Raw genomic sequence first — 14,650 nt, forward strand, 5'->3', positions numbered from 1 at the left:
ACGCCAGCCATAAAGCTGGCGTGGAGCTGTGCACATTCCCACGTTCAGTTCATCGTTAGTAAATCCAAATTCTGAGCGTGAAACCTGGCTTACGCAAAGTTTTTGTGCGTACGCAGCGTTGATACATGAGGCCTCTGTACCGCATGTTTTTGGACTGTGGGGGAAACCGGAGCACTCGGATGAAACCTACACGAACTACACACACTTTTCTGTGTGGGACAACAAGCAAACTCCACACAGAAAAGCCAACTGACCCAGCCGAGGCTTGAACCAGCGTCCAACACCACATCACTCTCCAAGGCACATCAACGTCTACACTTTATCCCCCAGCCCAGAAGGGCAAGTCTCCCTTTACCTATCCTCACCACATTCTACAGTGGAAGCATTGAAAGCGTGCTGATCAGCTGCATCACTGTCTAGTACAGGAGCTGCTGTGTTGCCGACCACAAGACACTTCAGCGCACAGTGAACACAACCAAAAAGATCATCGATGCCTCAGCCTTAATCCTCCATTTAGGACATTTTCCTCTCACAGTCATTCAGCAAAGCTAGCAGCATTGTGAAAGACTATACTCATCCCTTCCACAGTCTCTTCCAGCTGCTTCCATCAAGAAGAAGGTTTTGAATTGTTAGAGCCTGCTCCGCTAGACTACTTAACAGCTTCCTCCCACTATAGAGCCCTCAACTCCAGTCAATTAAAGACACTGCTCACTGCAGAGCCACTTGAGCTCCAATTCCTCCTACTATAAGCTGTTTTAATGCGTAAAACACCCCACCCCTAACCCCAACCCCCAGTGACATCACTTGTAGAAGAAGTGCAAGGAAGGAGGAGCTGGAGCTCAAGCTCCCCCTTGCCGGAGGTCAGCTCTGCCCAAGTGGCTTTGCAGTGAACACCACTTGGCCAGTTACACCCCCTAAAATCTCATCCAAAAATGAATCCCTGAACAAATCAAATGGCAGTTACTGGGATACGTCCGTTAAAATAAATGTATTAAACAAATTATATAAGACAATGAAAGTGTTTTTTTGCATACATATCAGCCTGCTGTTGGAGAGCCACAAAACCCCAATATGACCTTCTGTAATGCATAACCGGGCTCTTTAAAAATAGATTTGCATGTAGAGTACTATTAAAAATAATAATAATAATAATAATAAAATAGATCACCCAGTGCAGAATTCTGCTTCTTATACTGCTTACTATCTTAGAAGAGAAGGTATGAAAGCTTTCACTAAAATGCAATTCTTTCAAAAATAACTTCTTTGTACCTTTTTTACCCCCAAAGGGTGCATATTAGTTCCTCAGGGACCCTTTTATGCATTTTTACACTTCCAGCTTGCTTTAGTGTGTAATGTTTCTGTTTGATCATTAAAGGATCTGCAAAGTTACAAAGCACAATGTCACTCCAAAGGCATTTATATTCTTCAAAAAGCTCTACTGTAGTTCTGAATTTTCTTCTTAGAACATGCACCTCAAAATACCCTGAAGTATTAAGAATTTCAGCCCAAGGGTGTTAGGTTTAGCTGAATGGGGTTTGTATTGGGTTGTCACCACCATTTAATACTTCTAATATACTGATACATATGCGACGTCTGCAACTGTCCACACTCACAGAAATAAATATTACTATGTGAACTTGTTTTGAGAGTGAGTGTGTGTGTGTGTCTGTCTGTCTGTCTGTCTGTCTGCCTGCCTGCCTGCCTGCCTATCTGTCTGTCTGTCTGTCTGTCTGTCTGTCTGTCTATCTATCTATCTATCTATCTATCTATCTATCTATCTATCTATATTATAAGAAAGCATGCTGACTATAGCCCTGTTCACTAGGGTTTAGTACTATCTTGGGACATTGTATGATTGACATATTACCCCCTCCACACACGCATTACATTGTCACATGTTGCGTTGGAACAGAATATTTGAAGCGAGAAATTTTGCTCAAATTTATTGACTTATCACCCTGATATAGTGTCAAGGTGTGTTGTAAAGAAACCGCAAGCATTAGAATGTTCCCTCCTTCAAAATTCTGGTCAAATCACATAGATTTATAGTAAATTCACGAACCTAGGCTCATTCTCAACATGTACCACTATATACATTTCTATAGAGCGCCAAATTCTTCCCAGGAGATTCCCTTTTTTTTTTTTCAGTGTTTGTTTTTGCAAATCCATCAGAGGCCGCTGAATATGCTTTTGAGGTCTCAAATGTATCTTGAAAGTGCCATTCGCACCTGCTGTTCTTGCTTAAATCCACCAGAGTTTGCTGTTGACTAAGTGACCGATCAACTGAACCACCCTTTTCTCTCCCTAAAACCAACCAGTAGTGTTTTCAAAAGCACCGATAAACCCACCCACCCACTCACTTCCCTAAACCCAAGCAACAGTTTTAAAAAGCAATCCAGATAAAGAAAATGTTGTTTTAAACCACTTTACTGATGCCAAGAAAGCTAGCTGCAAATCCCACAGTTAATAGACATAACTTGCTAATGACTCAGCTGTACACGATATACATTAACAGCATGTACTTTGAAATAGGTAACATTGGGTCATGTTTAATACAAAGGTAATTATGACATGGATTGGATGAGTGCAGAATATGATTTGAATATGGTCTGTTTTAACAATTTTTTTTATTTTTTATTTTTTTATGCCTATATCAGTGGTTCTCAAACTGTGGTTCGCGGGTTTCCTCCTAGTGGTACGCGGAGGAATCGCTGAATAATGAAATAAACAATTAACATTTTAATTCCTTTGATGCGTACTATAACATCGATGTGATCAGCATTGGCTGTTCCCTAAAGGGTACCAGCACTGCGCTGTGCTTAGAATGTTTATTTTAGTACATTGTGTCATAAGCTGCTAAAAATCAGTTTCCCAAGCTTGAAATAGATTCCAAAGCGGTGATTTGACTTATGTGAAAAGTGACCAATCACAGTCGACCTTGTCTAGTTTTGCATGAAACTAAAGGGTGGGACAAAGGTCTTTATGTGTTGCCAAGACATGAAAAACAAATGTTTTGTTGGAATAATGCTTCTCAGATCTTTTCACTATAGAGATGTCTATGTTATTAGCAAGAGTAATTAATCCACTGACATAGTTTCTGCCATTTCGATGATCTACACACACGATTCGCTCTTTTCTCTCCGACGTCGATTTTTTTAAATGAACTGCAAGTCCTCTCACCACGTAGATGCTTGAATCGCAATCTCATTTATCTTTGCTCACTGACTAATCTAGTCAAAAACTATCAAGTATTTAGAATTAGATCAATTCATGATCGATGACAATGCTAACATACTGCTTATTGTGCTGTATAGTGAAGTAAAACTTACTTTTAGCAAAGGTGGAACTTTTTTATTTCTTTAAATCAGATTTTTTGTTTTTTCAAAGTAACTAACAAGTATTTTTTTAAAAGAGTACTTTGTACTTTTACCTAATATTAGTATTATTTACTTAAATGTTGATTATTTTACAGTGTAATAGTATTTTACTTGAGTACAAAAAACATTTCACAAGCATTTAGTGCAGGTTTATTATATTATTAATATATTATTATTATTATTATTATTATTATTAACAATAGTGGTTTTATTTGTATAAATTCCAGTGCAATGTTTTTATGGGTTACTGAGAATACATTTCAGGTGTTCAATACATAGCATGTCAGTCTTCAAAATAAAAATAGGTGCTGGAAAAAGTGCTTAAAAGTCCTTGATTTTCATTAGGCTGAGCCTGTATGAACCCTGTCATACACTGAAAAAAATGATTCTGAACCCTTGTAAATGTTACATGTTTTTATCTGGTTAATTTCACTGATTTTAATGTGTTATTTAATCCTACTTATTTTTTATTATTAATTTTCAAATTTACTGCTTTTGTTTAAAACAAGTTAATTTCATTCAATTAAAAGTAATTAGAAGAAAATACGTTTCATTTAATTTCCATATACTATCCGGTCTGCGCATGTGCAGACACTTTTTTTCCTGAAGGGGCCAAGGCGGGGAGGTTGAACGTGATGCACTCATTTGAATGCTGCATCCAGCTCTGCATTTTCGGTAAGTAATCAATATATAATCATTGGTGTGTTATATTTGTTACTTAAACAGGGTTCTGTTTACACTTTTAAACATTTTATAGAAAAATGTGTTTAGCTAATGCTAAATTGGTATGTTTTTATATCAATTAACGTTACATTAAATTAAATTACAACTAAGGTGTCAGCGATTAGCTTAACTACGTGAGTTGTGTAAGGTTAGTAAATTAACTTAGCTTAAGTGTTAAATGCTTGGTGAATTCAGTGTTTGTCTTGATTATTTATTAGTTTGTGGAAGCCGAATAAAAGCAAAACAGTTTTACGAATGTTAACGTTAATTGTAGCAGCACCTTCCTTGCTGTCTAGGCTTGTAACGTTACGTTACGTTAGACTGGCTAAGCCTAACATTACATAACGTTATTCCTGACTGGCTGTAAGCATTTCTTCTAATCTTGTCAATGTGTTAACATTAGAACAAAATAGACCTGTGAAATCATGTTGGTAAAATGTGGTTAATGTGCACTGGCAGCAAGAATTTATGTTTCTACATAATCATAATGGCAGGCATAAGTTACGTTGGGTACCTGAATTTATCGTTTCTTTAAAAGTTTGTATTTTTGTTTTACACCCGTAGACCCGCCCCTACTCTGACGCTGACTGGCTCCGACCGATCGTGACGTCGCTCCACTTGCGCAAACCTAACCAAAGAGCTTTTTTGACCTAACCAACGATTGCAACGAACACTAGCCAATCATAGGCAGGTCTTCGCGGAATGCGGGTAGGAAAAGTAAACAAGCTTCTCTTTCGTGGCAGCGGCATGGGTCGCAGTCCTCCTGGACTGTCTCCGACTCGCCTTATCAGAGTTTAAAACGTAAAGGTGGGGGTGAAAGTAGATGTAGTAGAAGCATTCAAATGTTTCATAACTAAATTGCAGGAGATTTGCAGATGACACGAAAGGACCAACTAGTACGACCACAGCCGATAGTCCAGTGAAAGACCAGGGTTTAGCTAGCAGGTTGATGTTGTTCAACTTTGTTTCTGCTCTAACGTTAAACACAAAGACCAATTATGTTGGCATTGCATTTATTGCTCCCAATTTTAAACTAATACTTTTAGTATAGAAGTGGAACATGACAAATCCAAATACTAATAGAGTTAGTGATGGCATGAAGACAGAATAAAAAATTAATTAATTTTAATTAAATTAACAAATTAATTACATTTACAAAACTAAGAGCTGGCAGGGGTCTTGACTTGTTGACTCAGTTATAATATCTCACAATGTACTAAGTAGTAGTAGGCTTGTGGACTGCATTGCGAAGAAATTTTTCTGTTTCTGATTTCACAAACAGTTTACAATAAATCGCCATATAATATGATCTGACACAATGTAAATAACCTTACACAATTATTTATTCTATATCACTGTACATGTGTTTATATTTCATGCATTGTTGTACAAACAATGGTAGTTAATTTAAGAAACATTGATGAGGTAAGCACATGCTTGCTCCCTGGGTTTTTACATTGCACTTTGACCCATTGTAAATATAAAAAAAATATTATTAAGGTTTAAATAAGGATGCAGGATGCTGGTCCAGGTTTGGTATCTTGCCATTACTCTTGATTGATAGCAATACATCTGGCTAGAACACACTGTACACCTAATATAAGAAAATTTGATTATATCTATTTAATAGCTACAAAATATCATTACACCAATGGCTGATCACAGTGCTCTTTGTCTTCTGTTGTTGTTTTTATGTGTGTAGATAAATGTTGAATTCCAGCGCATAACAACCATCCCACTTGAAACGACCTTTATGGCTCAGTTGGACAGCCATTTACCCTAGCTGACATCAGGAAGGTGTTTCTGGCCAAAAACTAGCCAAACATCTGGCGATCTTGCAAGAGGTAAACATGTTTTTACATTTTAGTTGAAAATATCATATACACTGTGGAGAAACCTGAAATGTACCTGTCAGCCTTGATAATTTGTAAATGGCAAGGTTCCTAAGGCTACATCCACACTACTACATTTTTGTTTTAAAACGGAGATCTTTTGGTACATTTGCACCTACCATGCAGACTGAACTGTCACCCTATCGCCCTACACATTCAGACCTGAAAATGAAGTCACAATACACTAACATTCTTTAGCTAAAGAAGGCAGCCCATTTACAGAATGTATCATGAAGTCATTGTGTATATATTTTTGAGGTTACCACAGGTTTAAAGTATTCTACAGTTTTTAGACATTTTTTTTATTATTTATTGTATTTTAATAGTTGTTGTCCTTTTACACAGGCTACAAGTGACATCAATCTTAAAAGGGCAGCAGTCCTCAAGGCACTTTGCATCTATCTTGGTGAGGATGATGAACATCTCATTCAGGAGTATAAGGCAAGTAATTGTAATTGCATTTATCAGTCTGATGTACTGTCTTGTATTATAAAATGTTTTAAGATCCTAATGTCACTAACCCACTAGTTAGAAGAAAAAACATTTAAAGGGGCACTCAACAAAAACAAACCCAGTGCACAACAAAATCAGTGTGTTGACACCAAAACTATGGCAGCTGTAGTCCTACACAGTCTGCATGCTGTCGTGTTTTGGGGTCTAGAGCTATTATAGTGTGGAAGCCTGCTGTTTATTTAAATCAACTAATGCAAAACTTGAAAAATGCTCTAGCCACTAAAGCATGTCACTACAGAGGATCATACTGTGGTTTTTATGTTTTAGTCCATTGATGATGTATGCATTAAAGGAGAACTCTGGTCAATTTTAACATTGAGCTAATTTTTTTGTAAATTTGGAGTGCTGTCAGTACAGAGAACCCGTTTTTTGGTCCACAGTAGTCGATTGTCGAGTTCAAGTGCATAGGTTTAGTTACCTATGATCACGCGTGTGATCTCGACAATCGACTACTGTGGACTTTGACTGAAAACAGGAAATAAATTAAGATATGTGCGCTGGCTGAATTAACATCACTTTTATTCATATCTTTCACATCTGCTGCTGTCAGAGAATCACTCACATGGCTGGGCATTTGTAATGACACATCAAGGATGTTAAGAGGCTAAAAGCATGTTTAAAACTTGCCCCATTGAAGTCAACAGGGTGCCAATTTTAAAAAGAGCATAACACTGTGTAGGCAACACCGATTTCTGCCGTTGTTCTCTGTACTGACAGCACTCCAAATTTACAAAAAAATTAGCTCAATGTTAATATTGACCAGAGTTCTCCTTTAACATTATGAGAATATTTGTATAAAATCAACAATTTGCTGCAGAGTTTTCAAAGCAGGTTACATTTTCTAAACACACCCTGGTGCATTCAAGAAGTCTGACATACAATAGTTATTAACAGACTCTGACAAACTTTATGTTGAGAAAATGAAATGCTGCAGAGTAAAATAACATGGATGTTGTCACAGGATGATGTACATTTGTCTGTGTCTGGACTGGAGATGTTCAGTAATTGGCTAAAACATTTTAAACCATCAGTTTGGTTCTTGAAACAATAAGGCAGGCTTTATTCATAACTTTTCTTATTGTTAAATTAAAAGACCAAAACCAACAATGTGTTAGTCCATTTCTCAATCCATTCTGACTTCTGTGTCTGCTCCATTTGCAGAAAATTTTGGATATTTTTCATAAAGCCATAAAACCAAAAATCTGTGGTTTGTTAATTCAAATGAACCTTTACTTTACTGACCAGTGTAATTATGTATTGTAAATATAAAGAAATTTTGAATTTGCAGGTCATTCAAATCTATTACATAAATTCATGTTTTTCTTATATTCTACAAATATACAGGACATTGAAGGAGATGGCATCCAGAGAGACCTGCAGAATTCCACCATGGGCGTATATGTCATCAACAAGGAGGGTGGAGAAATTGGAGCACATGATGACATTTATGTTGAAGGAGAAATCATTCTGGACAACATTGGATCTGTAGCCCAAGCATCTGCAATGATGCTGGGAGTCATCTATGTATTGAACTTGGCCTACCCCAACGAGCTAAAATACTCTTATGAATTCATTCAAAATGTGCTCTTGAAAATGGATGGAGAAAGACTTTCCCCCAAAGTCCTTGGACTAAAGAACAAAATCATTGCTGGACTGTAGGATTTCTTCAGCCGCTCATGTAAACGCTGCTAAGCTGCATTTTTAAATCTGGTTTGGGAGGCGATAGAAAACATATAGTATGATGTAAAATGCAGCCCTAGAAAATGTTTCAAACTGAAAACAAAGTGAGTGGTGGACTGTAATATAGCCACTGGTGTGAACATTTAAAGTTGTCATTGGATTTAGTGGAATATTCACCTGAAATAAAAATTGCAATCCTGTAAATAGGCCAGGTTTCTATCCACACTCAGCACAAAAAGTATCCATCCATCCATTAACGCCATATGAATTTTAGAAGTTAAGCGCTTTGAGATAAACAGTTGATGATGTCTGCACCATTAAGGCATTGCATAAGAAGAGGACACAATGAGATGACGTCATTAAAAGAGCTCCAGTCAAAGTTCAAACAATGGGGAACCATGTGTAAAACATGAAATTATGACAATTCTTGTTAGTTTCATGTGAGAATGTTACAGCCTCCTCATTGCTTCACACAGATGTGATGTTTTCATTTGACACTATTTTTATTTTTTTTAGAGTAGCTTAAGCTTCAGTGGACATTTAAGTCACGTTTCATTTTATTTAGTAAGTCTGTTTCCATATTTATACACCAACTTTTTCACCTCAGCCAAACATAAAATCTATTTTGTTATATAACAATCTTTTTTTTAATTAGTATTTTTTTAATGTAACTACAGTTTTTTGTAATTTCAGCATCAGGTCCTCAGTGTGCACTGTGTTGCAGCTGTGGACAGTTCTTGTACTATAGCATATTTTGTTCTGTATAGTACTGGTGTATTTTGTTACTTGTATATGTTTTGTTGTGTGTTAAAAGGCTTCCCTCCAAAGTTCTCCTGTGTGTATATGTATACAGCCACTATTGTGAATATTTAAAGCTGCACTAATGATGTTTTGGAATATTGACTCAATGTAAGTTTGCAGTCAAATATAATCTCACGCAAGTTATTCAGTGTTTGCTGTCTTCCAGCTAATCTGGTGCACTTGTTTTGTTACGAATGGTACAATGTATTTTATGTTAATGGATGATATACTGCATTTTGTTATAAGAAAACAATTTGAGAAATGATTACTGAGTTACATTACTGCCATTCTTTGAGAGAGCAAAAATATCTCTTGGATCACAAAAATAAAGTTAGAGTTGAAAATATTGGGTTTGCTTTATTTGTCTGAATATTAATGAAAGATACAATAGATAAAAAAAAATATTGGATTAAAATTAATTTTAATATGTAGAAATTAAACGATTAAATTGATCTGGTTGCACAATTAATTTGAGTTAATTCTACTCAAAATAGTTTAGCTAAAATTATGAATATAATTAATCTGGAATTACTGAAAGAGATTAATAAACTCAATGTATAAAATATAAGTAGAACCACTTTATAAAATATAAGTAAACTCAACTTGAAAAATATAAATTCACTTAACTTAAAAAATATATCTGGATTTAGATAAAATTATTTCGTGCAACCCCTTGACGTAATAAAATTAAGTAAATTCAACATAACATTTTTTTCAGTGTACATACATATATACGTTTAATATATATATATATATATATATATATATATATATATATATATATATATATATATATATATATATATGGCTTGTTTCTTTGTTTTTACCTGCAAGCACAGTGTTAATGTTCAAACTATTTATAATGTTTAGAGTGGCTAACAATAATACATATTCTTAATAATAGGAATTAATATGCCTCGTTTTGAACTGTGCACAGCTGTAGCTGTTTAATTAGGCCTACTACGCTACTATATTTCAATACTTGTTATTATGGTGGTACTTGGAAAGACATTTTTTTTCTGAAGTGGTAATTGGTGAAAAAAGTTTGAGAACCACTGGCCTATATGTTTTTCTAAGTGATTTTGTTACAATAAGAATAGCAATATTGCTCATAAAATAAAAGCAAATCAATTTCAAGTAATTTAAACGTAAAACGATGACAACAAACAGCATATAAATTACATTAAGCTCCATCTGTGTAATCATCTCTTAATGAACAAAAACAACACAAACTGAACAGGATTTTTTTTAGTTTAAAAAATGCAGATGAATTAGCTGAATGCAATCTAATAGCACTTATATGCACAATTGCTTCTTAAAAAATATGTCCACCATAGCAAACCATGTCTTTTTGAAGTAATAAAATATGTTATTAATGGGAAATTCACTAATAATACATTTCATCCACTGCAAGCATTGCTTTTATTGATGTTTGTGTGGTTTTGAGTGACTGTAATTATAGATAACAGCTCTTTGTGCCATACAAATTGTGCTAAAAACACAACTGCCACACAGTTCTCCAAAACACCCAAGCAGACCACAATTTGATATGTACACTATACAGTTTGCATGCATTCTCATAATGTAACATTAATAGGATTTTATCAAAATTATGATTAAACTTTACCTCAAATAAACACATACTTCCATCAACGTAATACAATTAAGCTCATAATCCTTGTAAAAAATAATCGCATTAAACTGTGTGGGATATGTTGATTTTAATAGAAATTAACTAGCATTTAAGCCCATGCATAGTTGCCTTATTATCACTACTCAAACCAAAGCTCAAATGTACATTAAGAAATAGATTTATGACATAATTGTAAAGTTTTACCTCCTCTCCAAAACACACACATTTCGGTATGTACAACTTACCCTGCAGCGTAAATTTATTAAGACGGCACAAAGAAAAAAAAACTGCTTATTATTTTTTGCTTATTAATATTTTTGATTATGCTAGGTTTTGTTTATTCATCGTTGTGCTAAATAACCATCCATGGCAATATGTTCAACAATGTAGATATAATCATATTTTAAATTTATACTATAATCAAGAAATGCTGCACATGCATAGTGTAAAAAATAATCATAAGCACGTGATTAATCTTAAAAAGATATATATATATATATATATATATATATATATATATATATATATATATATATATATATATTTCAAGCAATAGAAGTTGAATGCTGGAAACGTAAAGGACTGCTCATGTCATACTAGTACTGGTACTACTAGTATTGGGTTGGACCCCATTTTGCCTTCAGAACTGCCTTAATCCTTCGTAGCATAGATTCATAAATTTTGGTCCGTGTTGACAAAATAGCATCATGCAGTTGCTGCAGATTTGTTGGCTGCATATCCATGATGCAAATCACCCATTTCACCACACCCCAAAGGTGCTCTATTGGATTGAGTCTGGTGACTGTGGAGGCCTCAAGAATACAGCGAACTCATTTTCTTGTTCAAGAAACTAGTCTGAGATGATTCACGCTTTATGACATGGCGCCAGGGCTTTACATTTACACCCACCAATCTGCCAAATGCGTGAAGATTTCAGCTCTGGCAGGTAAGACAGCCACTCCCACTAGCCACTTTGGCTGGTTGGAAATAATTTTTACATTGTAGTTTTCTTAAAGCAGGGTTGGACAATAAGGATGGCCCAAAATGTGATCTTAGAATCGAGCTCGACTGACATAAATAACTGTCTTTGCGCAAGCAAAAGCAAGTTATAACCTTATGATTGGGAGATTAGTCGCGCGCACTGGTGATATGCGCAAAACATCCACGTGTGGAGGAAGCGCAACTGGTGCGATCGAATCTCTTTGAAATAGAATAGACAAAAATGCTTGTGCACCCACAGTCCTACTGCTTTCAAGAGCTCAAGATTGAAAAAAAATATAAACATTCTTTTGTAAGCAGCAGTAGTAACTGTTTTCGTTTTAATTTTCTTTGAACAGATTATTAACAGGCCTAACATTAATAAAGTGATCATCCTTTTATTATCACACATGATATGTTTTACCCTCTTTCTTTTGCTTACAGTTATTTTTGTTAATACAGTTTAATTATCATCATTTACAATAACATTGCTTTAATATGAGAATAACTCCCCATTTATGTGTAGTAACTGCTGATCTGGGACCTTTAGCCAGGACAGATTACTGTGCACATTTTAGATACATGATCTTTTTAAATGACAATAAAAAAAATAAATAAAAAAAAAAGTTTTGTTGAATAAAAAGTACATGTGCAGCTATTGCTTGTTTGGACACATTCACATTTAAAAATTGTGGCAAAGAAAAGAGTATTTATTTTTGGTGTGGTCAGAGATAAATTTGGTAAATTCTTAATTTTAAGCCCTAAAAAAGTCATGTGAAATAAAAACTAATTGCAATGCGACACAACCCATTTGCTCATACACAACACACACAAAACGTGAAATGAATAAGAAGGCATATGGAAAACACAACATCTAAAGTAAATAATTTTAGCATGTCAAAGTCCAATTTATGCATATAAAATACATTTTCAAAACAACAAAAGTGTGGCTAGTGAAAATGGCGAATGGCTAGTATTGTTGGAAATCTACTAGCCACAGTGGCTGGTGATCAAAAAAAGTTAATGTCAAGCCCTTCATGGTGCGTTATCCTGCTGGAAGTGGCCATCAGAAGATGGGTATGCTGTGCTCATTAAGGGCCAGACGTAGTCAGCAACAATGCTCAGGCAGGCTGTGGCATTGACACAATACTCAGTTGGTACACAAAGTGTGGCAAGAAAATATCACCACCACCACCACCACCACCACCAATTTGAACCGTAGACACAAGGAAGGATGGGTCCATGCTTTCATGTTGTTGACACCAAATTCTGACCCTACTATCCAAATGTTGCAGCAGAAATTGAGACTCATCAGACCAGTTGCTGTGTATGGCCATACACCCAAAGCACTTCACAATCACATAAATAAACCCTTGAATTTGTTTTTATCTTTATCTATATTTGTATTATTTCATTATCAAGACTTTGACATATAATAGTTTGTAATATACTTTTTTTCAAAAACAACAAAAACAAACATGTAGAAGGTGTTCAGAGTCCTTTACACTACTAAACACCATCATAACACACACATCACAAAGTAATTATTAATGAATAAACATTACTTATTAAAAATAATTGCAATCTAAAACTGCACAACGGAGTTGAAGATCCATGTGCCGTTTACTTGCAAGATCAGTTAGGCAGGCGACAGTCAAAACAGGGGCAAACAGATACATACAGAGAAATTCAGAATCATGATAACAAACAGGTGAATAGTCAGTACAGGTGGCAAGGAATCAAAACGATAAAACAAGGCAAAGGGTCAAAACATCGCTAGACAAGATAAGACAAGAAAATGCTTCATAGTGTTAGACTCAGCCATGTGTGTGGAAATGAGAGGTATATTTATAGTCCAGGAAATTAATCAATGATGAGCTTCAGCTGTGTGTCTGTGTGTGTGACTCATCAAAAAAAAAAAAAAAAAAACACTACAGATGTGTGTGTGTGGTGTCCATAACAGGATTTGTAGTCCGTTACTTCAGCGATTTACTGTAACTAAATCTCTGGTGACTGTAACAGCATCACTGATGAGGGGGGGGGGGGAAAGAAACATAGCATAAAAACATAATTGAAAAGTGAAGTGTCATGCAGGGACTTAATTACCTGCATGACACTTAACCAGGTGTTAACCAGGTAAAATTTTTACTGTAGCATTTTTTTTTTCTTTTAAATAATTACCAGTTTTACAATGTGGAATATATTTCAATCAATTCTTATCTATTTTGATTTATTTTTCTATTTGCGCAAATTACAAGCAAAGCAATGTAAAACTATCTAGCCCACTCAATGAGTATGACTACATGTTCATTACTGATTTTCAGAAAGCTGTAATTAACCTATCGCTACTGCGGGATGCATGATGTGTTTATCTTGGTCATAATTACATTCCAAATTTGACTCCAGATCACTCACTGTGTACGGACTATGCGTGTTGTTTATGCAATTACCAACTATCTAACATACTCCACTACATGCACACACTCTGAAATAGGTCTTTGAAGGCTAAACATGTAATTTATTAATGTAGTTTGAACTATTTTAATAAAGATAAGTCCATGACAGATAGGAAAGATCAGCGGATCTGTTAATTAAGAACAGATGACATGTAACCCCTTACAAAACACGTCTCTCGTTTCCAACTGCTCGGGTGATTAAATGCTACAATGATTAAACTCAAAATATAAATTACTTGTTCCGACTTGAGTTTATAATCCTGCAATTCATCTCAAAGGTATTAACTCAATCATTCATATGTGTGTGATTATGATTTTCAGCCTGCTAATCCGCTTTTGCCTTTGTAATAGATTAGGCATCTAATTGTTTTGAAATTACTATCAAATTTCCACTTCTCTGTTGCGCTTATGAAATAATATGTACACCAGCTTGGAGTCCTAATAAACTGTGAAGTGGTTCTCATTCAAAAGTGGTTTTTAGATCAGTCTTAAATAATGCATGTCTACATTTCAAGCCCCAAAGCATTGCTGATTAGCACAAAAAGAGAAAAGAAATGACATCAATGACGTTTATTAATCATTTATTATGTTATCTTT

General features: G+C 35.1%; 1 protein-coding gene across 4 annotated transcripts; it reads left to right on the forward strand.

Annotated features, from left to right (window-relative positions):
* Positions 1–4,005: 4,005 nt before the first annotated feature.
* Positions 4,006–9,332, forward strand: LOC147832134 (uncharacterized). 4 transcript variants are annotated; one of them, XR_015518186.1, is made up of 5 exons: positions 4,006–4,052; positions 4,665–4,808; positions 5,803–5,944; positions 6,338–6,433; positions 7,850–9,332. XR_015518186.1 is itself a non-coding variant. In XM_087298055.1 (4 exons), exons 2-4 carry the CDS (start codon positions 4,803–4,805, stop codon positions 8,162–8,164), a joined length of 417 nt encoding a protein of 138 aa, XP_087154181.1. In that variant the 5' UTR covers positions 4,006–4,052; positions 4,665–4,802; the 3' UTR covers positions 8,165–9,332. The 4 variants fall into 4 exon arrangements, 1 of the variants encoding a protein (XP_087154181.1); XM_087298055.1 differs by lacking the exon at positions 5,803–5,944; XR_015518187.1 differs by lacking the exons at positions 4,006–4,052; positions 4,665–4,808 and adding an exon at positions 4,830–5,045.
* The last annotated feature ends 5,318 nt before the right edge of the window (positions 9,333–14,650 follow it).

The sequence above is a fragment of the Danio rerio genome, chromosome 20 (genome assembly GCF_052040795.2).
Source record: "Danio rerio strain M-AB ecotype USA chromosome 20, GRCz13ab, whole genome shotgun sequence".
In the NCBI taxonomy this organism is placed as follows: domain Eukaryota; kingdom Metazoa; phylum Chordata; class Actinopteri; order Cypriniformes; family Danionidae; genus Danio; species Danio rerio.